The sequence below is a fragment of the Pristis pectinata genome, chromosome 1, assembly GCF_009764475.1.
Source record: "Pristis pectinata isolate sPriPec2 chromosome 1, sPriPec2.1.pri, whole genome shotgun sequence".
Lineage (NCBI taxonomy): Eukaryota > Metazoa > Chordata > Chondrichthyes > Rhinopristiformes > Pristidae > Pristis > Pristis pectinata.
The window spans coordinates 64,340,968-64,364,951 of NC_067405.1; the positions used below are offsets into that span (position 1 = coordinate 64,340,968).

General features: G+C 40.0%; 1 protein-coding gene across 3 annotated transcripts in view; it reads right to left on the bottom strand.

Annotated features, from left to right (window-relative positions):
- vps8 (VPS8 subunit of CORVET complex) overlaps positions 1 to 23,984 on the bottom strand; it is a 458,303-nt gene that overhangs the window by 244,868 nt on the left and 189,451 nt on the right. For all 3 annotated transcript variants that reach the window (XM_052016763.1, XM_052016780.1, XM_052016773.1), the window contains 2 exons: positions 20,709 to 20,790; positions 9,397 to 9,479 (listed from right to left, as the gene is read on the bottom strand). In XM_052016763.1, the coding sequence (XP_051872723.1) occupies positions 9,397 to 9,479; positions 20,709 to 20,790 (165 nt within the window). The remainder of the gene's footprint in view (positions 1 to 9,396; positions 9,480 to 20,708; positions 20,791 to 23,984) is intronic.

Consider the following 23,984-nt stretch of genomic DNA (forward strand, 5'->3'; position numbering starts at 1 on the left):
AAAGATCCTAACCAATGATTCAGCAATCTCCTCCCTCGCCTCACGAAGCAGCCTGGGGAATATTCCGTCAGGCCCTGGGGACTTATCTGTCCTAATATTTTCTAACAACTCCAACACATCCTCTCTCTTAATATCTACACACTCTAGAACGTTACCCTCACCAACACTGTCCTCAGCATCATCAAGACCCCTCTCCTTGGTGAATACCGAAGAGAAGTATTCATTGAGAAGCTCACCCACTTCCACAGCTTCCAGGCACATCCTCCCACCTTTGTCTTTAATCGGACCTACCTTTACTCTAGCCATCCTTCTGCTCTTTACGTACGAGAAAAAAGCCTTGGGATTCTCCTTAACCCTACTCGCCAAAGCCTTTTCATGTCCCCTTCTTAAGTTCCTTCCTTGCTACTCTATATTCCTCATGAGCTCTATCTGATCTTTGCTGTTTACACCTTATGTATGCTGCCCTCTTCTTCCTAACTAGTTGTTCCACCTCTCTCGTCACCCACGGTTCCTTCACCCTACCATTCCTTCTCTGCCTCACCAGGACAAATTTATTCCTAACATCCTGCGAAAGATCCCTGAACATCGACCACACCTCCATAGTACATTTCCTTCAAAAACGTTGTCCCAATTTACACTCCCAAGTTCTCACCTTACAGCCTCATGATTCACCTTTCCCCAATTAAATATCTTCCAGTCCTCTTTGCTCCTAGCCCTGTCCATGACAATTCTAAAGGTTATGGAGCAATGGTCACTGTCCCCCAAATGGTCACCCACTGATAGATCTGTCACCTGACCCGGTTCATTACCTAAAACTAGATCTAATATGACATTCCCTCTAGTCGGCTTGTCAACATACTGTGTCAGGAATCTGTCCTGGACACACTTAACAAACTGGGCCCCGTCTAAACCTTCGGCACTAAGTAGGTGCCAATCAATATTTGGATAGTTGAAGTCTCCCATTATAATAACCCTGTTATTTTCGCATCTCTCCAAAAACTGCCTCCCAATCTGCTCCTCAGTATCCCGACTGCTACCGGGGGGCCTATAGAATACTCCCAGGAGGGTAACTGCCCCTTGTTCCTAACTTCCACCCATATTAACTCCAGGGAGGATCCTTCTACATTATCTACCTTTTCTGCAGCTGTAACAGTGTCCCTGACCAGTATCGCCACCCCTCCTTTTCTCCCCCCCTCCCTATCCCTTTTAAAACACTGAAAACCTTCCTGCCCCGATGTCAGCCATGTCTCTGTAATAGCCACAATATCATAGTCCCATGTACTTATCCAAGCTCTCAGTTTGTTTCCCTTATTCCTGATGCTTCTCGCATTCAAGTAAATGCACTTTAGCCCATCCACCTTACTACTTTTGTAGCCTGTACTCTGCTTCTCCTCCCTCAAAGCCTCTCTACCTGTCAGATCTGACTTTTCCCCATCCCCTTCTTCCTCTGACCTACTCCTCCGGTTCCCTTTCCCCTCCTTACGAGGGGGAAGGGAGGTGTTTAAAACCTCGGAGGTGTATAAAATCATGAGGGGCATAGAAAGGGTGAATGCACTCAGTTTGTTTCCCCAGGGCTGGGGAATCAAGAGCTCAGGGAATAGTTTTGTGAGAGGAGAACTTGAGGAGCAACTTTTTTTTTACTCAGAGGATGGTATGCGCGTGGGATGAGCTGCCAGAGGAAGTGGTTGAGGCAGGTACAATAACAACTTTTAAAAGACAATTGGACAGGTACATGGATAGAAAAAGTTTAGAGGGATATGGGCCAATGAGACTAGCTTGAATGGGCACCTTGGTCAGCATGGACCAGTTGGACCAAAGTTTCCGTGCTCTATGACTCCATGATTCTAACTTTTCAGTACCTTACTTTTTGTTAAAAATGATACTCATCATTTTTAACAAAACTTACTTTCCTACCTACATTTGTGTCATCCACAAACTTAGCAGCTGTACCTTTATCCAAGTCAGTTAGAGAAATAGTAAGACGTTGAGGCCCCAGCATTGATTGCTGTGGCTCACCTCTCATTAGAACTTGCCAAAGAGGAAAAGACCCATTTATGTCCAACCTATCTATCCTGTTAGCCAGCCAATTTTCTAACCATGCTTTTATTTTCTGAAATAACCTTTGATGTGACACATATCAAATGCCTTCTGGGGACCCAGGAATAGTATTTCCACTGATTCCCTTGTCCACCACTTTTTCAGAAAACTCTAATAAATTGATTAAGTAGGATTCTCTTTTCAGAAAACCATGCAGCCTTTTCCTAAGTACTTTGAATTTTCCCAACTACTCCTCTCTAACATATTTAATAATAACTTCTAACATTTTTACTAAAACATGTTAAGCTAATTGCCCATTGTTTCCTGCTGTCCCTCCCTGTTTGAATCAATGATTGACATTTGCTATTTTCCAATGTAATGGAACCTTCCCTGAATCTAGAGAATTTTGAAAAATTAAAACTAATGGATCAATTTTGTCATTAGCCATTTATTTTAAGATCGTCCATCAGGACCAGGGAAGTCTCAAACTGCAGCTCCATCAATTTGCTCAGTACCACTTCCCCGGTGATTGTAATTTATTTTTTAGTTTCTCCCTTCCTTCTAATTCCCAATTTACAGCTATTTCTGGAATACCTCTGGTTACTTGAATCCTCTATAGTGCAAGCTGATGCAACGTAGCTGATTAATTTGTCTACCATCTCCCCATTTTCCATTAACTCCCCAGACTCACTTTCTGTAGGAATTGGTTTATTACTATTGTCACTTGTACTGAGGTACAGTGAAAAATTTGTCTTGCATACCATTCTTACAAATCAATTCATTACACAGTGCATTGAGGGAGCACAAGGTACAACAATACAGAATGCAGAGTAAAGTGTCACAGCTACAGAGAAAGTGCAGTGAAGGTAGACAATAAGGTGCAAGGTCATAACAAAGTAGATTGTGAGGTCAAGAGTCTATCTTATCATACTAGGGAACTGTTCAATAGTCTTATTACAGCGGGATAGAAGTTGTCCTTGAGCCTGGTGGTAAGTGCTTTCAGGCTTTTTATCTTCTGCCTGATGGGAGAGGGGAAAAGACAGAATGTCCTGGGTGGGTGGGGTCTTTGATTATGCTGGCTGCTTTACCAAAGCAGTGAGAAGTATAGTCAGCGTCCTTGAATGGGAGGCTGGTTTCCATGATGTGCTCAGCTGTGTCCACAACTCTCTGCAGTTTCTTGCAGTAATGGGCAGAGCAGTTGCCATACCAAGCCACGATGCATCCAGATAGGATGCTTTCTATGGTGCATCGATAAAAGTTGGTGAGTGTCAAAGGGGACAAACCGGATTTCTTTAGCCTCCTGAGGAAGTAGAGGCACTGGTGAGTTTTCTTGGCCATGGCGTCTATGTGGTTGGACCAGGACAGGCTATTGGTGATGTTCCTCCTCGGAACTTGAAGCTCTCAACCCTCTCGACCTCAGCACCATTAACGTTGACAGGTGTATGTGTACAACCCTCCTTCCAGAAGTCAATGACCAGCTCTTTTGTTTGCTGATATTGAGGGGAAATGTTGTCATTAATCTCTCTAAGCACCATGTCCCAATCTCCTTCCTGTACTCTGACACATTATTATTTGAGATCCAGCCCACTATGGTGGTATCATCTGCAAACTTGTAGATGGAGTTAGAGCAGAATCTGGCCATGCAATCATGAGTGTATCAGGAGTAGAATAGGGGGCTGAGGACGTAGCCTTGTGGGGCACCAGTGTTGAGAATAATCATGCCGGAGATGTTGCTACCTATCCTCACTGATTGCGGTCTGTTCGTCAAGAAGTCAAGGATCCAGTTGCAAAGGGAGGTGTTGAGCCCCAGGTCTCGGAGTTTGGAAATGAATTTGCTTGGAATTGTGGTACTGAAGGCGGAGCTGAAGCCAATAAATAATATTCTAACGTAGGTGTCTTGACTGTTCAGATGCTCCAGAGATAAACATAGGGTCAGGGAGATGGCGTCCGCCGTAGACCTGTTTCGGCGGTAGGCAAATTGCAGTGGGTCGAGGTTGTCTGGGACGCTGGAGTTAATGTGTGCCAGGACCAGCCTCTCGAAGCACTTCATGATGGTGGATGTCAGAGCCACGGGTTGGTAGTCATTAAGGCATGTTACCTTGTTTTTCTTAGGTACCAGGATGATAGTGATCTTCTTAAAACAGGTGGGAATCTGAGATTGAAAGGCATACAGGAGTGAGGTAGATTGGCAACCTTGCACTCAACATCAGCAAGACCAAGGAATTGATTGTGGTCTTCAGGAAGGGGAGGTCAGAAGCACACACACCAGTCCTCTTGAGAGGTCAGCTTTGGAAAAGGTGATCAGCTTGAAGTTCCTGGGCATCAACATCTCAGAGGATCTATCTTGGGCCCAACACACTGATGTAATCATGAAGGAGGCACACCAGCAGCTTTATTTCATTAGGAGTTTGAGGAGTTTTGGTATGTCACCAAAGACTTGCAAATTTCTACAGATGTACGGTGGAGAGCATCCTGACTGGTTTCTTCACTGCCTGGTATGGAGGCTCCAATGTGCAGGATTGAAAGAGGCTGCAGAGGGTTGTAGACTCAGCCAGCTCCATCACAGACACAACCCTCCCCGCCATCGAGGACATCCCCAAGAGGCAGTGCCTCAAGGGGGTGGCATCCATCATTAAGGACCCTCACCACCTGGGACATGCCCTCTTCACGTTACTACCATCCAGGTGGTGGTACAGGAGCCTGCAGACCCATATTCAACGTTTCAGGAACAGCTCCTTCCCCTCCACCATCAGATTTTTAAGCGATCCATGAACACTGCCTTGTAATTCCTCTTTTGCACTATTTATTTATTTTTGTAACTTATAGCAATTTTTATATCTTGCACCGTACTGCTGCCACAAAACAACAAATTTTACGACATACGTCAGTGATAATAAACCTGATTCTGATTCTACCTTTATTTGTAACTCTTACCATCTGTTACAATACTTCTGGCTAGCTTTTACTCATACTCTAAATTTTTCCTTCCTTATTAAGCTTTGCTGATTTTATATTCAGGCCAATCTTCCACTACTTCTATAAAATGTGTTAGTGTTTTACTCTGCATCTTTCTATATTTGAACAGATTGCCCAATGTTGTAATAAGATAAAGATTCATTCCACATCTTTGTGACACGACAAAATTCTTATAAACATTTGATGCAGAGAGTGGATGCAGAAAGTAAAAAATATTTTATTGATGCTGCACATTTACATGACAGAATGTACTTTTTGGCAATTTTGTTTTTGGCCAAGAACCAGTTTGACAATTCAAAACATTCCCGCTGTTACTGCTTCATCCATGCTGTGAATCTTCTGTTTCACATTTTCATGAACCATGCAGTGGTGTCTGCACTACTTGTGGCATAGCAGTCCTTACTCCAAAAATAGTCCGAACTACCTTTCTCCAAGGTGGTGACAACTTTACATTGATGAGCCCTATTGTTTCAGTCTGTTTGGTAATATAGTTCTTTTACACATACATACATATATATTAATAGTATATATATATATATATATATATATATATAGTTATATATATACATATACATACAACACACACCTCATCAGTCCCCAAAATTTTAAATGAACTTCAAAAAAACTGGCAAAAATGAAGTAAAAACAGAAAATGTTGCAAACACTGAGCAGCTTAGGCAGCGTCAGTGAGTCAACAAAGCCTTTCCAACAATTACAGGTCAGAAGTACAAATCAATAATAGCATAATCTTCATTGATTTGGATCAGTGCATGTCCAACAACTCTCAAGCAGCTCTAAACCATCCAGAGCAAAGAAGCTTGCTCGATTGACACCCCATCAACCACTATAAACGTTCATTCCTTCCACCAATGGTGCGCACTGGCTGCAGTACGCACCATCTATGAAACACACTGCAGTTACTCGCTTGACTACTGTGACACTACCAAGAACAGCGGGCACATGGGAACACTACCTCCACGTTTCCCTTCAAGTTGTACACCATTCTGACTTAGAAATAGATAGTTATTCTGTCAGTGTTGATGGACTCCCTTATCTAACAGCACTCTGGGAATAACTTCACCACAACGACTCAATGGCTCAACATCACCTTCTTGGGGGAATTAGGGATGAACAATGAACACTGGTCTAGCCAGATTCATCCAGATCTTGAAAAATAATAAAAAAAAATTCCGACTGCCACTTAAGTAATCATGTTGCTGATCCACGTATATCCTTCTGAAATCTGACTGTTCTACCTTGCTGCATTCTAAAATGATTATTATGCAATATATAACGAACAGTTCTATTATACCTTTAGAGTAAAAGTTGACTCAAAATACTTCACCATTAACTGTCAACTGGAATGAATATTGAACCAGCAGCAAGACGATGGTCTAGCCTAGACTCAAAGCTGCCCGCCACATGCACTATTCCACAGTTGCATTTCCTTTCTGCAGCTCCATGGGTCAGACTTGGCCCGCATCTTTGCTGTCGCAGCTGTCCTGCAAGATGGAGCCATCCACAAATTGTAAACTAGTCCTCAAGCAGCTAATCCCAAGGCTCTGTCCCCTTAATGCCACAGCTTTAATGGTCTTTTGATAGCTCATTGCTGTCAAAAGCTATAGAGAAGGCTATTAATAAGGCTTTTAAATGTCTATGATCAATGACTATTGCTTCAAAAGGATTTAAATAATTCAAAAATACAAGCATCTGAAAATAAACTTAGTTAATAACATCTTTATTATGAGAAAATAATTAAAACATAATTAAAATGAAAATATGCTTGGTTTTTCAATCGAGGTACACAACAGTCATTCACTGCTATAAAGATGAGGGGCTCAGCACATCTGAATGTTCTCCTGGTCTTGATGCCGAGTTGAGCTGCAAAGCAGGCAGTCAGATGCACCAACAGCTGACCCCCAGCTCATTCCTGGCTTCCATATTGCGATGCACAGGTGAGTGGAAGTCAGGAGTCAGGAGCAAGTTGACCCATTCATGGCCCCTAGGTGGCAGTCCTCTACAGAATAATCCAACCCACGTGGTTGTGAAATTTGCATTGGGGGTACGAGCAGCAGAATGAGCCCAGAATGCAAGGCACTGTAAAGTCACTCTCAATCTTCTATGAAACTCTTTAGTATAAGCCTTAAAGTAAAACACTTCTCATGAATCAATGCACTTGAGCAGATTAATTGATCACAATGTGATTGTGATACGTTCAATGTGACTGTAATAGGGAATCCAACAATATCAAAAAGGAACAGATTCCCAGAGGGTGTCATTCCTTAACTGACTGAGTTAATGTTTTTGGTTTTATTTTATAAATTACCTCAATTAATGCTTTGATCTGTCCTAAACACTTAAAGTCCATATCCCAGCTCTGCTGTAACGGACACCCAAATTTCTGGCAACAGCATAAAATAACTCTTCCAAATTAGTGCAATTAGTGGAAATTTACAATTCTCAAGGCACATCCCATTTCATCAACAAGGACTGGTTCAAATGAATGAACTTTCAAATCACTAAGATATTGCAGAACCTTTAGCGCAAAACAGTTAGCCCAACTCACCTGCATTTAAATTTCGACGATGTTTACTGATATTTAATTCATACTACCTAGGGGATACACATATCTGCCAGTAAGTCACGTGGAAACTTTAAGCCACAAATGGATCAACATCGGTGAGGAAAAAAAAAATTAATTTGAGCAATGCTGCAAAAAGGCTATGAGAAATGAATTCCACAGGGTAGGACTACATCAATCAGAAGTTCCACCAACAATGTATGCAAAGGGAGGGCGATTACAGAAAAGGCTAAATTCAGCAGAACTGGAGATTCAAGATGGGGCTGGGCAGTGGAAAAATTGTGGAGGAATGGCAAACAACGCAACATAATCAGGGATTTTTAAAAATGTAATGTAATAGAGCTAGGAATGAAATGTAGTTCAGTGAGAAGAGAGTGTTGGATAGAGGGAAAAGAATATTTGATATATTAAGAGTTTCTAAACAGGGCAGATAGGAAGACCTAACAGTCAATGTTGCAGGGATTCACATTACTGCCAAGATTAAGGTTCAGTCTATCGTGGAACAGCACACAAGACAGAGTGCTCTGGTACAACCAGAGTGTTGCTTGAAATGCAGAATGAATTCAGTGACAAAGATAGAGTTCCAAAAAGGTTCAAAGATGGCACTTACACCAATTTTTGTTACCTCAAATTGAATATGACAGTCAATTTTACAAAACTACCTTTTCAATATCTACTTCATATAAGTCAATAACAAATATTACAAATATCTGGTATTGCAAAATCCCAGACCAGCAAATGTAATTAGGTGAAAAATTGCTTTTAAAATCAATATTTCAGTACCTTTACCTCTACAATACACGGGGAATCATTGTGTTATAAAATCAAGTCCTACAATTGTGATTTTACAGATGTTACGTTTCTGAGCTAGGTGGTTTTGTGGTATTTATCTACTGAAATGGTACAGAACAGCCAATTCTCCCAAAATAATAGTTTTGCTTTTCATGATTTACTTTTATAGTAAATTGCCGCAAAATGCCAACAGCCCAGCTCTGCTGGGAAAAATAATGGAGAATTCACAGTGCATGTCATTGTTACCACACAAAGCAAAACAGCAACTTGTGATGAGGTGGATAAGCACTAAAAGTTACAAATCACCATAACAGGTGGAAGATTTGTGCCACCTAAACTAATCACCTCAGAACAATGGAGGTTGGCTGTCAAGAAATTAATGACCCTGCACCACAAATACGAACTAAAATCACTGCAAAAAAAATTAGGGACGATAACTCACACTAAGGATTATACTTATTGGGGCAATTAACAGTTTCAACATGCCATTCACTTTGGAGACAGAGAAGACGATAAATGAATTTATGGAATCTCATCCCCGAAAATAGGAAATTTCCCTGGAGGTTCCTAAAAATGTGCACATTTTTAATTCTTTTCCCCTCTTCTTTTGTTTGCTTTTTCTCACTCCATTTACTCAATTTTTTGTCCCACTATATTTTTATTTTTTTTTTATTTGTAGACTCCCTATTTCCTTCCTTATTGACCACCTGTTTCTTTAAACTTGAATTTTATTGGTTAAGGAGAAAGACTATTGCTTCCATCATTCACTTATGACTCAGAAGTCATTATCCAAGCATCAGTTTTCTCATTCGGCAATTTGCTGTGTGATAATATTTGAACCTGAAGGACATGTAAGAACATTCAGTGCGTGTCAGATACCATAACATGTTCTGTTCCAACAAATTATGGGTGAATATGCGAAGACTGACAAAATATTGTTGCTTTGCCAACACTATGAATTTACTGTTCAGACATCAATTACAGGAAGCAATAGCGGTTTCAGAACTCACCTGCAAAATTCGTTGTAAAACTGATGGAAGAGCTATGAAACCTGTCATACTGTTCAATACTTGTTTTGTCAAGTGCTTCAGAGCTATGGAAAGAAAATCAGAATATAAGTCAGTGTATTTTGGGAGTGTCACAAAATTCTGGACAGTAGACCAAGTATCTTTATGTGAAATGAGATTTATCAGGCGAATGCTTCCAATTCAAAGTCCCTTACCATTTTTAAGAAATTAAGAAACTTCACTCATAATATTTGAAATAGGAAATCTCACATGGTGTCACATCTGAGATGCTCCCTCACTTCTTGAATACAAAGCACTTATGTGCATCACAAATGATTTCCACCAGACCACAAGTTTTGGTATCGATGCACATTAGGTATAATATTTCATACTGCGACTGAAGCAAAAATACATCAGGGATTACACTTAGGAGACTGATTATGTAATACAATACCACAGACTGGGCCAGCTTGGGACTAAGAATGAGGTGCCACTAGAGATTCTGCAAATGCTGGAATCTGGAGCAACACACATGAAATACTGGAGGAACTCAGCAGGTCAGGCAGCACCTATGGAGAGAAATAAACAGTCGACGTTTCGGGTCGAGACCCTTCATCAGGACTGGAAAGGAAGAGGGCAGAAGCCAGAATTGGTTTTCTCTAAGAATAAGGTAATGGATTCATTCACCTACACTCCAATAGTTCGCACACCACTCATCCAGACATCATTTTTAATCCATTCTCACCTTATTCAGGTAAAATGTTACTTTCACTGCATTGGGGATAAAAGGAATATGACATCCAACACTCCAAAAGTATGCTTTTCTGATTGTGCCCTTATGTTTGGGAGAGTTAACTATATGGCACTATTACACTAATGAGCTGATATATATTTAAAAAAAGGGAAAAAATGACCACTTTCCCAAAGATTTTGCAAAAGAATAAAGAACTTTAAAAATTCCATCAACATAGAGAGCATCAAATACTCACTTCTGACTGCAGTTGGGGAATCTTGCAGTGAATTGTTTTTAGTTATAATTGCATGAAATCAAAAATCAGTGAGGTAAAATAAACTACTCCCAAGATTAAACTGTTGCTTGTGGGATGAATATTGAATCATTAAATCCAAAAAGAATGTTAATTACAAACCATTCCACAACTATTTAAATAGCAGCTTGATACAAAATTATGCATCAAGTTTGCCTCTTGCAAAATATAATTGCATTCTGATGCAAATATTCTGGTGAAAAGCCATGAGACAAATTACAAGTATTTTTACTCAACAGTGTTCTGTCTAAGAAAATAGTCACCCATGATCCAGTCAGGTTTCAGAGTTGCATAAATTGCTTACAGTTTCATCATTGAGATCTTGATAATTTTCTTTCCAGAATTCCAAAGGTGTCAAAAATCACACAAGTCATTAGCATTTTTAATGTACAAATGGTGAAGAAAGACAGCAACTTCCCTTAAAACTTATAATATTAAATTACACAAAATGCACACAAAATATAACTTGTGATTTAACTTAGACTTTGCAAGTTTTCTAAAGGAATAATCTGTTTATCCATGTCTAATCACCGAGTTCCTCACAAATCAATAAGAGTTTTGGAACTCTCAATTTCTCACAAACTAACTTACAAGAGTTATACTTGCTAGAATTGGGCCAATTCACATTCAGGTCAAGCAGACCAACTATTCAGAGCTTCAAGTGAACTAATCCCTCCTGCCAAATCTCTCAGACCTTTCAGATATTCTTCCAGGAAGACTTGCAGTTAAAATGTTTCTAGAATGTACAGATTAGTAACAGAACTGTCTTAAGGAGGTTACAGAACCTTAAGCAATTTCAGATCGGATGCATCTTAAGCTGCCTGGTTTCAGATTTAGAGTTTGCATAGCTTAAGGCTTCTCTAGCATCTCCAGAGATTTAAAACAATTCCCCCCCTCCCCCCCCAACTGTTAGTTTAAACAAGGCACTTCCTCTGAGGGCACAACTTAGACCAAAGCTCTCTCACGTTCTGCCCATCCAAAGGCTTTTCTTGAACACTGCCTGTACTTGTGCTGAAATGTGGAGATGGCTGTTTTGACCATGTTGTAATACAGCAAATATTTCAAATGAACTCACGTTCTTCCATATTCTTTCATAACTTACCACAATAACCTTAAACTGTATTTGAAATTCCTTCTGAGGGCTTGTACATTGTTGGCATGACAATCATTTATTGCTCATTCCAACTCGATCTAGAAAAGGTGGCTGTGAATTGCTTTCCAAACTACTGTTAACCATAAGTTGTGAACTAATCTCGCTTCTTTATGAAGTGAAGGTTATTGATATATTCACCAGTCTTGGTTGGGCTCAGGACACCGGGAACTCCAGCAGCAATCTCAAGCAGCTGAGATGACTGAAATGCTTAGCTTCCATTGCAACAGGCATGAATCCAGCCAACAGAGATTTTTTTATCTCAATCCCCACTGGCATCAACTCGACTAGGGCTCCTTGATTCAGTACAGGCCTGTTAACAAGTGAAATCACTGACACTTTATTTCTAGACTTCAGTCCACACATGCACTGGTGCGAGGCTTGCAGCTGAATACTCCTGCAGCAATGCAAACTGGGCGTTGCTGAGATTAATGGCAAATAAGAGCCAACCGATAGTACCATCAACACACAATTGCCATGAATTTGCTGATGAAGGAGAATAGACTGGATTTGTTCTATTCTTTGTGGACTGGATATTTGTCGACAATTTTCTATATTGTAAAAGAAAAATATAGCAGATGCTGGAAAACTGAACTAAAAACAGAATGCTGGAGTTATTCTGCAAGTCAAACAACACATGTCTGGAGGGCAACAATTTCAAGTTGAATTTTAATTATGTTCTTACTTTAATCTTCCATTTTGTAGGGTTATTGCCAGTAATGCCATCATCATATTCTTCCTAGGCAGTCTCTTTGGATCAAGCATGACTTGCCCCTACATCAGTTTTATAAGAACATATGAATTAGGAACAGGAGTGGGCCACTTGGCTCTTCAAGCCTTCTGTGCCAATTAATAGGGCCATGGCTGATTTCATTGCAGTCTCAACTCCATATTCCCATCTATCCATGATGAACTTTTACTCTTTTGCTTATCATACATTTATCTACCTCTGCTTTAAAAACATTTAAGGTTTCTACCTCCTTCTTGAGGAAATGCATTCTACAGGATCAAGGTGCTCTGTCAGAAAAAGTTTCGCCTCAGTCTTATTCTTAAAGTAACCCTAGTTATTCATTTTCCCAAAAGAGGAAACATCCAAAGAACATCAATCTTGCCAAGATCCCTCAGGATTTTATACGTTTCAGTCAGGTAACCTCTCTTTCCCAAACTCCAGCAGAAACAACCCTGTCCAATCTTTCCTCATGAGATAAGCTGTCCACTCTAGTTTAGTGGGTTCTGATGTGATTACCGAGACCCATGCAGGACCTTCAGACTCTGGTGCAGGTGGAACAGGTGAAGCTTGATGGGCAGGGAGGTTGAATTGGATTGTTTTAGGGTCCTTCTGCTGCCTACACTTGGCTTCCATGTGTCCCTTTACACTTAGAGGTCTGATACCTTCCCAAATGCTTCCTTCCATTTTAAGGAGTCTTTGACCAGGGATTCCCAGATCTAAAAGTTCCTCTCCCCCACCCCCCACCCCCGACAGTTTTTGAGAACGTCCTTGAAGCATTTACTCTGTCCTATTAACTATGATCTCTTAATGGAGCCTAGACTAGAATGTTCTTTTCAGGAGTCTGATGTCAGGCATGCAGATCATGTGGCCTATGCAATAGAACAGGTAGAGTGCGATCAGAGTTGTGATGTGAGGATGTTGGCCTGGGAGATGATTCACCAAATAGGCCAGTGGATCTGGCAGATTTTGAGGCTGCATTGGTGGTCCTTCTCCAGTGTTTTGAAGTGCCTTCTGAAAGTTATCCATGCCTCTGTAGCATAGAGGAGGATGGGATCACTGCAGCTTGGGAGACCACAAGCTCAGTGACAGGTTTAAGGACCTGGACATGGAACAATGTTTTCTGCAGGGGCTGAAGACTTTGCTGGTGCATCTGAGGTAGTGGGGTAATTTATCATCAGTGTGCATCCTTGCTGTGATATGGAAAATGGTTCATATTGACCAGTGATGGAATTATAATGGAACTACATGTTTAGGGTTTAGTTGGTTATTGAGAAAAAGTCATCAATACCAGAGTGAGATTGTTGCCAGGGACATGGCTTTTGCTGTGCACAATAAACTCAACCATTTCTTGATGTCATATACAGCAAATCCAATGGGCTGGCAACTAACTTGTAATGGTAGATTCCTCAAGACAAGACTTGGATGGATCATCCACTCAACACTCCAGATGAAGATAGTTGTGAATCCTTCAGTCTTGGTTTTGGAATGCACATACTGGTCTCTTCCCTCATTAAGGATGAGATCTTTATGGAAGTTGTTCCATCTCTTCAACTGCTAAACATCCACTCCACATTTAAAACTGGATATGATTGGAAAGATTGGCTTGATTCATCAGTTATGGATTTTTCTATCAATTTTACAGGATGTAGAACCATATATCTAATGATCAATATGTCCAAGTATTATCTACAAGCACATTGAAACAACTTTGGTATAAGAATAGTTGACTTTCATTATCAGGTCCATTTAGTATTCAGAAAAGTGACAAAACGAGTTAGCTTCACTGCCTTTATTTTAATATTCTGTTAATTAATCAGTTGATTTGTTATGACTTTTTTGAAAGGCTATTTTGAAGAACATCCCATTTAATTGCATGTTATATACAAATTTATAGCAAGCAAAAAGAATTGTCTGCTCAAACAATTTTCTATTTACGACACTATCAGCACACTAACAAATAATGATTTTTATTCCAAAATAAGATGTACTCTTCTGTGCATGCATACTGAAACTCCAACTTAGAAAGTAACTAATTTAGGTAATTCAGCTTTAAGTGTGCATACTAGTCATGCTCCCTCAAAGCAGCAGGGTAAATAACTCATCCAAGCAACTAGATCACCAAATCTCACTGGAAAACTGAAAATATTCAACCACATAGAAAAGAAAAATACTGAAATTTACAGAAATTCTGGACTTTATTATCTGACAGCTTCTAGAATAGAACCTTGCTGGCATGTGGCACCAACAATGATGAGAACAAAAGAGAAAGAAGTAACCCAAACAAAGCGACTGGCTTAAGTCTTTTACCTTACTGAAATCAGAAAGTGCATTGTCAGAGCCTTTTTAATTGCAGCTTCATCAAGGCAGACCACCTAAGAAATATCCTTTTCGATAGAAAACTTAAGGTACCAATTATATATTTGAAGCACTTGATAATTGCAGAGAATCTGGTGCAATGAAAACATTATTTTCTTGAATGGTCCATTGGAAGCAGAAAATGCAGAGCAGCTCAAGCAAAGGATTTTGTACTGCTTTAAGGAATGTGAAGAGAGAATATCACAATCAAAAAATGACAAAAGGAAGGAAAACAGCTTAACAATATTGAATGCAAGGTCAGTCAAGGAATGGAAAACATGTTTGGCATTTCCAAGTTCATTCAGCAAAACTTTAATTCTCACTTTAAATATAATTGCATTTTGAATAAGCTTGCTACTTTGCCCGTTATGCTTTATGCTAACATTCATACTAAATTTTCTTTTATCGTCCTACAGAATTGTAGAATTGTTACAGCACACTTGGTGGCCATTAAACTGATGAGTATCCACCAGTTTTTTTGCAGAGACAGTCAGTCCTATAATTCTCTCTTTCCCCACAATCCCTCAAACTTTTCATCTTCAAATAGTTATCCAATTTCCTTTTGATAGCCACAATTACAATAACAGCATATGAAAAGGAAGTAAGAGTATGCTATCCTCCGTTCAAGCTTGCTGTTTCATCATTTATGATGACAGCTGATCATCTAACTCACCAACATTTTGGTACACTTATGCCCATATCCCTCAATTCCCTTGATATCTGGAAATCAATTTGTGTTTTGAAGGAACGCAATGAATGGGCCTTCATAGCCCTTAAGGGCAGAGAATTCCAAATGTTCACCACCCTCTGAATGAAGATTTCTCATCTGCGTTCTAAACCACTCAGCCCTTATTCTGAAACTAGGCCTTCCGGTTCCAGACAACTCAGCCAGGTGAAATATGTTCCTTACATCTAACCTATCAAGCCTTTTACGAATTTTGTACATTGCGATGAGATCTCCTCTCATTCTTCTAAACTCTAGAGAATATAGTCCCAGTCTACTCCATCTCTCCTCATGCAGCAAATCTACCATCCCTGGAACTAGTCCCAACTCTGCTTCCTCAATGACAAGAACATCCTTTATTAAAGGAGACCAAAACCGTACAGAATACTCCAGATGCAGTTTCACTAAGATCCTAAACAATGGCAATAAGACTTGCTTGCCCACGTATTCACATACTCCCCTGTTATAAAGGTTAACACACCTGGATGTTGGCTTTCAGTAACTTGTGCAATAGCATGCAAAGGTCCCTTTGAATATCAACACTCCCAATCTTGCACAATTTAACAAATACTCTGCTTGACTGGTATGTGCAAAGTAAGTGACCTCATATTTTTCCACATTACATTCTGTTATGTTCTCACCTTCTCACTCAGCTTGTCCATATCCCCTTGAAGCCTCATTAAATCCCTTTCTGCATTCACATTCCCACTTAGTTTAATATCATCATCAGAACCGAAAATGTGACATTTGGTGTACTGGGCCAAATTGTGAATAGCTGGGACTAAGTTCCGATCCCGGCAGTACCCTACTAGTTACAGCTTGTCATCCTGAGAATGATTAGTTTGTTCCCATTCTTTATTTCTGGCTTATAACCAATTCACAATCTTTTTCAGTATGTTATCCCAAAGTCCATATGCTCTAACCTTGTTGATCAAACCCCAGCATGGGACCTTATTGAATGTCTTCTGAAAATTCAAATACACAGTAAATGGCAGGGTCCTGGAGAGCGTTGTAGAACAGAGAAACCCAGGAGTACAAGTACATAGTTTCCTGAAAGTGGAGACACAGGTAGATAGGGTGCTGAAGAAGGCATTCGCACACTTGCCTTCATTGGTCAGGGTATTGAGTACTCGAGTTAGGATGTCACGCTACAGCTGTACAAGATGTTGGTGGGACTGCACTTGGAGTATTGTGTGCAGTTCTGGTCCCCTAGATATAGGGAGAATGTGATTAAGCTAGAAAGAGTGCAGAAAAGATTCACAAGGATGTTGCTGGGACTGAGGGCTTGCATTATAAGGAGAGAGTGGAGAGCCTGTACTTTTTTGCCAGAAGCATAGGAGGATGAGGTGCATGTAAAATCATGAGGGGCATAGATGGTCACAGCCTTCTTCCCAGGGTAGGGAAGTCAAAAACTAGAGAGCATAGGTTTAAGGTGAGAGGGGAAAGATTTAAAGGGGACCTGAGGGCAAGTTTTTCACACAAGAGGGTGGTGGGTATGTGGAATGAGCTGCCAGAGGAACTAGCAGAGGTGGGTATAATTACTAAGTTTAAAAGACATTTAGACAGGTACATGGATAGGAAAGGTTTAGGGATATGGACCAAACGCAGGAAAATGGGACTGCTCAGATGGGCATCTTGGTCGGCATTGTCAAGTTGGATTGATGGGCCTGCTTCCATGCTGTACAACTCTATGACCCTATGACCACTGGATTCCCCCTATCGAGACAACTAGTCATATCCTCAAAGAACTTCAGTAGATTAGGCAAATGTGATTTTCCTTTCATAAATCCATATTCACTCTATTCCATTATCCTTTACAAAGATCTGCATCCATCATTGTAGATCTCAGCATTTTCCCTACCATTGATGTTCTAGCATTCATGATACATTCATATATTCCAGATCATAACCACTTACTGTATCAAAAAAATTTTCTTCACATCACCTCTGGATCTTTCAGAAACCATTTTAAATCTGGTCATTAGCCCCTTTGATAATAGGAATAAGTTTTCTCTCTTCAGCATTGCTAAATTTGTCAATGACTTTATACACCACCCATAAACCCTTTCTCAATCTTTTCTGATCCAGGGAGGACAACCTCCCTATTCTCAGGAACTCTTCTAGTAAACCTTCCTTGCACTCTCCAAGGACTTCACTTCCTTCCTAAGGTGTGGCAAGTCACAACTGGGTGCAGTACTATTGTAATGGCTAATCAGTGTATTATAAATGTTCAAGATTAGCTACTAGCTGCTCTACACTATGCTTCTATTTATAAAGCCAGTACTTTATTGACATTTTTCTGAACTAGCCCTGTTCCTTCATATTGACACTGAGATCTCTTTGTTTCTCATCCCCATTTCAAACTAACGATTTGTTTATTTGGACTCTCCATTTTCTTCCTGTCAAAATACATTTTCTCTGCATTAATTTTCTTTTGCCATGTGTCTGCCCATTTTTTCCCAGCCTACCTATATCCTTGAAACTTTACTCTGTACATCCACATGGGGAACACAAATATTTACTTCCCTCCAGTCTGAGAAATAATCTGTCACCAATTTTCATTTCCTATCCCTTGGTCAACTTCTTATCCAAGCTGCCACTGACAGTTTTATTCCATCAGCTTTCAGTTTTGTTTACCAGCTTTTCACATGGGATAGGACTTTATCAAATACCTTTGAGAAAGCCATGTAAGCACCAATCACATTACCTGCATCATGCCTGTTACCCAGTTAGAAATTCATAATGTTTGTCAAACACAATTTGCCTTTAACAAATTTATGTTGGCTCTCCCATATTAATTCAGACTTCTCCAAGTAATGACTTTCTGCACGTGCCCCCCCTCCCCTAACCCCGCAACCAATTATTGCTCCCAAAAGCTTTCCCAGCATTGAGGTTAAACTGAGGGGTTTTTGCCTTCAACTGCTTTCTGAGCCAGCGTGTAACATTTCTCATTCTCCAGTTCTCTTGTGTCATCCTATAACCAAGGGAGGACTGGAAAATAATGGCAAGGCTTTCATTATTAAGGAGAATTTTTGTGTCAAATAGCATTATCAGGAAATGCTAATTTATCAACATTGCACAAATCCTTGGGACACAGGAAAATTAGAAGAGGGCCCTATGGTCTGGGTGCACTACAGGATGGGTATCTAGGAGAAAACTGGCAAGCTGCAGAAATAAAGATCGCAGGAAAGGATCTGGGATCAAAGGTTTGAGGATGATTGTGAAGGGGATCCTAAAATCTGGGAGACAAGGGCATATTTGAGATAAGGAAGCAGGAAGACATCCGAAGTGTGACAAATCTGGGAATCTCCTATTTGCTTTGAAGCTTGCCAGAAATGCAAATCAACTAATCTTAAAATGAGAACAGACTGCCTTCAAATTCATCTAGAGAAAACACCCAAAACACACTGGACATGTTGCTCAGAATGCACAGCTGTGGTACTAAGTCCCTCAAAATGTCCTTGGAAAAAATATTAACTTAGCTTCTGAGGAAAGTTTATACTTCAATAAAACCTTTAAAATAATATATTAAACATCTTTTTACTCAATTCATTCTTTCAAAAAACATTCTCTGATTCATGCTTTACTTACAGGTTATTCAGCACCAGTTCTCCAATTATGTACTTTTAGTATCTCATTAATTTCCCCATCATTTTCCTCATTTAATATATTCCCCATCTCTTTAGGTTTTCCTGCATCTTCTTTATATTCAGCAAATTGAAGTGTGATGGGGAAAGTGTTGCAGTTACTGAAGAGTGAACTGCAAACATTATTATAATGTATTGTAAATTTACTTTGATGTGATTCATTATCAAAACATTTGATTCTTATATTTATAATCTTTCTTCACAGCTCATTCCTTTACCATCTTAGTTTTATTAGAAATTAAATTATTCTGAAAATCATCAGGAAAAGATTCTCCAAGGCTGCATCATGGTATTGAGCAGTATGTAGTTTACACATTCTCCAGGACCACGTGGGCTACATCTGGGTGCTCTGGTTTCTTCCCTTATCCCAAGGGTTGGTTGGTAAATTGGCCACTGTAAATTGCCCCCAGTGGATAGGTAAAGGGTAGAACCTAGGGGAGATGATGGAGATGTGGGGAGAATAAAATGAGGTTTCATGTAAGTGGATGCCTGATGGCTGACAAGCACTTGACAAAGCTCATAACTGACTCCTGATCTTCTGCAAGTCTGCCTAATCGTCTGCTTAATGCAACAAGCAGTCTCATGTTCAAACTGAGAGAAGAACTATCAAGTAGAATACCTGGTAAAAAGAGTGCATACATAGATAAAGACAGTGTTGAGTGCAGGACTGGGCATTGTTGTAAAATAGTCAATGCCAAATGCCCTGTTAAAGCTCATTATCTGGCCTCACAAGGCAAATAATACAATTTTCCAGCTAAAGATAAAATTTAAATTAAAAATTAACACTTACCTTCCCTTACATTTTAATGAACGTTAGTGGCCACAGTAAATAAATTGAGCTGAATTAGATTTAGCAGCTGTGGCTAGCAAAAAAAAAAGAGGGGCCAGATACAAAGTGCATCCAACCTCTTTGTTTGGGTCATTATGAAATGCCTCTATGTTCAATGGCAAGTCTAGGGAGACAGCAGGACCTCCAACCCATTCACTGCTTTCATGCTGCAGTTAGCTGGCAATCCTCTAGTCATCAATGCAGTCTGGGTTAATAATTCACCTTTTTGGGGCAAATCAGAATGGGCAAAAAAGTGTAGCATTATTAAAAAAAAATCACCAACATTCCAATGCAACAATGGAATTGATCTAAAATTTGTTCTGGATGAAATTAGTAACTTACAGAAACTATGTAGTTGCATTTGAACAATGCAGAAGGAACATTCATTCTGCATTAGAACAGATTGTAGACTTGAATTATAGTGCAGTACTTCTTATTAACTGAATTCCTTTGTATTCTAATTAAAATATTAATCCATAAAATGGTATTTTTGAAACAATAAATAAAGGGATTTCTGTGATAATGCATTTATGAATATTGGATGATTTCAAATCATACCCTCAACTATAATGCAATAAATACAACACAAGTCTTCTTTCAGCCTCATCAATTATCTATACTATTTTATATTTCTCAATCCTCAACAACAGAAATCACACAAATAACCATTAAAAGTATCTTTAGTTGCATTTAGGTTTGAGATTCTGCCATGATATCACCTTAGATTGTCACATTTCCATGTGTGGCACCAGATAATTATTTTTATCTTAATTATAAATCAATACTATTGCCAAATCAAATTGTGTAAGCGTTCTAAACTGCTTCCACACTTACATTCTAAGGCTTGGTTGGATGATCCATCTTTTAACTGTTTCTGGGTTGACATAACAGCCTCCAGTAATGGAAACCATAATGCCTGAAAGAGGAGAAATAAATCTATCATAATCAAGATTCTACAACATTATACAATATAGTTTAAAGATAGGGCTTCGACAACGGGATAGTTAATTTCATTGCCCAGTTGGGATCCATCTCCCACTTGCAGTCTCTGCTGAATTGATTTCCAATGAGGCAATGCTAGGAACATGAAATTAATCCATGCTCCTAAGCCATGGGAAGGGATCGGAATTCAGTGGCAATCAGTGGGTTTTCCACTTGCAATCATGATGCAGCATTTCCAATTGGAAAGTGTAGGTACATAAAAATGGTATGTGAGCTTTGTTTCGAAGACCACAATTGATACTCATTTCTGCACCCACAAACAAAGAACATCCATTTCAGTAATGGAATCGGAATCAGGTTCACCGACATATGTCATGAAATCTGTTGTTTTGCGGCAGCAGTATAGTACAGGACATAAAAATTACTATAAGTTACAAAATAAATAAATAGTGCAAAAGAGGAATAATGAGGTAGTGTTCATGGGTTCATGGACTGTTCAGAAATCTGATGGCAGAGGGGAAGAAGCTGTTCCTGAAATGTTGGGTGTGTGCCTTCAGGCTCTTGTACCTCCTCCCTGATGGTAGTAATGCAGAGAGGGCACGTCCAGATGGTGAGGGTCCTTAATGATGGATGCCGCCTTCTTGAGGCACCACTTCTTGAAAATGTCCTCGATGATGGGGAAAGTGGTGCCTGTGATGGAGCTGCCTGAGTATACAACCCTCTACAGCCTCTTTCGAGCCTCCATACCAGGCGGTGATACAACCGGAATGCTCTCCACCGTACATCTGTAGAAATTTGCAAGGGCCCTTGGTGACATACCAAATCTCCTCAAACTCCTAATAAAGTAGAGCCGCTGGAGTGGAGGCAACTGAGATTTGGTTGCTTTATGATCTAGAATAAACTAGATGTCAAAGAGAAAACACAATAAAGTCTGAAGCCTGCACAATTTAATTAACTTCTTCATCTCCATAGACTCAGAAAATGACATTAGCAAGATTTATGAAACCATTGAGAAAAGCACTTTGGTGATGCATATAGCACTGCTTCACAGTGAGCCGATGAATAACTTCATTTTAAAAATGTGATTTATTTCCTATTCTTTTTTTTAATCTATCAGTATATTAAATTCAGCTGCTGTATACTTCAATTCTGCTCAGTGCATCCTGAGATATTGCCATTCTTCCTCCTACGCTGTTTAAAGGACTATTCAGCAGTGAAAATGTTATGTTATATTTTGCAGAAGTGCATGGTTCATTTTATTTTCTATTGCAGACATTAATGAGGATAAAAAAATGCTGCCCTCACTTCCAACTGTACACAATGTTCAGAAAAATGAATTGTTAGAGGGGAGTATTCCGAGCACAGCAAAAATGTCACTTCTGATGAGGAGGATGCTTGTAGGTAAATATATTGTTCTTTCAAAATCAAACTCGTGTCCTGGCTAAATATTCAGCTTATCAACATAAGTTATCAGTAGCAGTGGGCAATCTCCTACTTTGGGGACTAACTTTCCACATAGACCTGGTCATGAAGTAATGTCGTATTCTTTCTACTGTGACAATTAAAGGCATTCTCAGGAGGACCTTACACCCACACGATCACAACTCCTACCCTTCGTTACCACTGTGAACTTTTCTTATTTCATTATGATGCACCATCAAATATATTTCATGCAGGTCCCTTTGAACTATGAAAGGGCTAATGCCTTATTTAAATACAGTTCCTTCCCAGCTTATGAACGCCCTATTTATGTACAGCTCACACATACGAACAAGCGTGGCGGAAAGTGGCGGGATGGATTTGCTGGCTGCTGTGGAGCTGCAGGCATCTTCTGCCGCCCGGGAACTCGGTTCGCGGCCGCATTTCTGATTTAAGAACTGCTTGGGTTGTGAACAGTTCACAGGAACTGAACTCTGCCATAACTTGCAGATGACCTCGATATATAATATACACGCACAAAGGGCTGTGCAAATTCCTTACATCGTTCAGACTTTGGTTCACATTGACACTCATGCACAAAGCCTCCACACGCCAGGAAAATTGAAAACTATGTACTGTACCAGATATAGATGGCTGCTGTCATATACTGTGCTAATCTTGGGATCTGGCATTTTCTCTGCAGAGAATGCAGCACCCTGTGATGGAGTTAAGACTGTGACACACAAACCCAGAAACAAGAATACAAAACAAGTCGGTCATACCATCCATTAGTGTATCGTAGGGCATGGTTTAAAATGCTAGAAACAACCTGTCCTCTGTATGCAACAAATGCGCTAGATGATTTTTCTGTAGCAGTAGTCCTTGATCCCAAAGATGTCTGAGAGAATCCAACAGTATAACTCTTTCTATAGTACCAAATTTCATGATCAGTACAACTTGTCAACTTTTCAGTCTGCGGTAGTGGCAACATGGAACCAAATAGTTTGCTGTGGAATGGAATCAATGGCACTCAGAGTCACAGCTGGGTAGCCCTTTGAAGTGTTTCTTTCAATATGTGCTACTGATCCTCTGCCACTAATAAGGTCTCTCAGTGAGGTGGGCCCTTTGATGTTTGGGCTGAAGAAGCCATGCATTGCATGGTTACCAGCAAATTGCAGGACCACCTGCTTTCTTTCCGCCCACCATCTGTTCTTATAGGATTTCTGTTGGACCTCGGCCTTTAGGAGCCTGCAGAGCTGCTTCTTTTCCCTTCCCCTTCAAGTGTAGTTGAGCCTCCAATCCAGGAATGCCTTGCATTTGTGGTTAACTAGCTCCTGGATCTCCTGAACATTCTCATCAAACCAGATTTGACACTTTCTGGTAGATAGAACACAAGTTCACCTTAATTAGCCTAAATGAAGAGACCAAAGGACAGTCTGGACACTGCATAATTTCTGCAGCTCCTGTTGTTGGGAGCTGTCCGATTATCTGTGAGCTGCTGTTGGTGGAAGTTATCTGTATGGGGTCCTTAAGACCTTCAACATTGATCCTGTTGATGCAATGTTTCTGTTGCCTCCATTATTTTGAAGCCGGGCTGATGGAGATAACAGGGTGGAAGAGGTAATGACTGTCTAACAGTCATCGATAACAGTCACAGTGCAGAAGTGGATATTCTTGCAGCCTCTCGCTCAGAAGACAACATAACCCAGCAGATGCCAGTGTCTGAATCCACAGTGTTGCCATGAGATC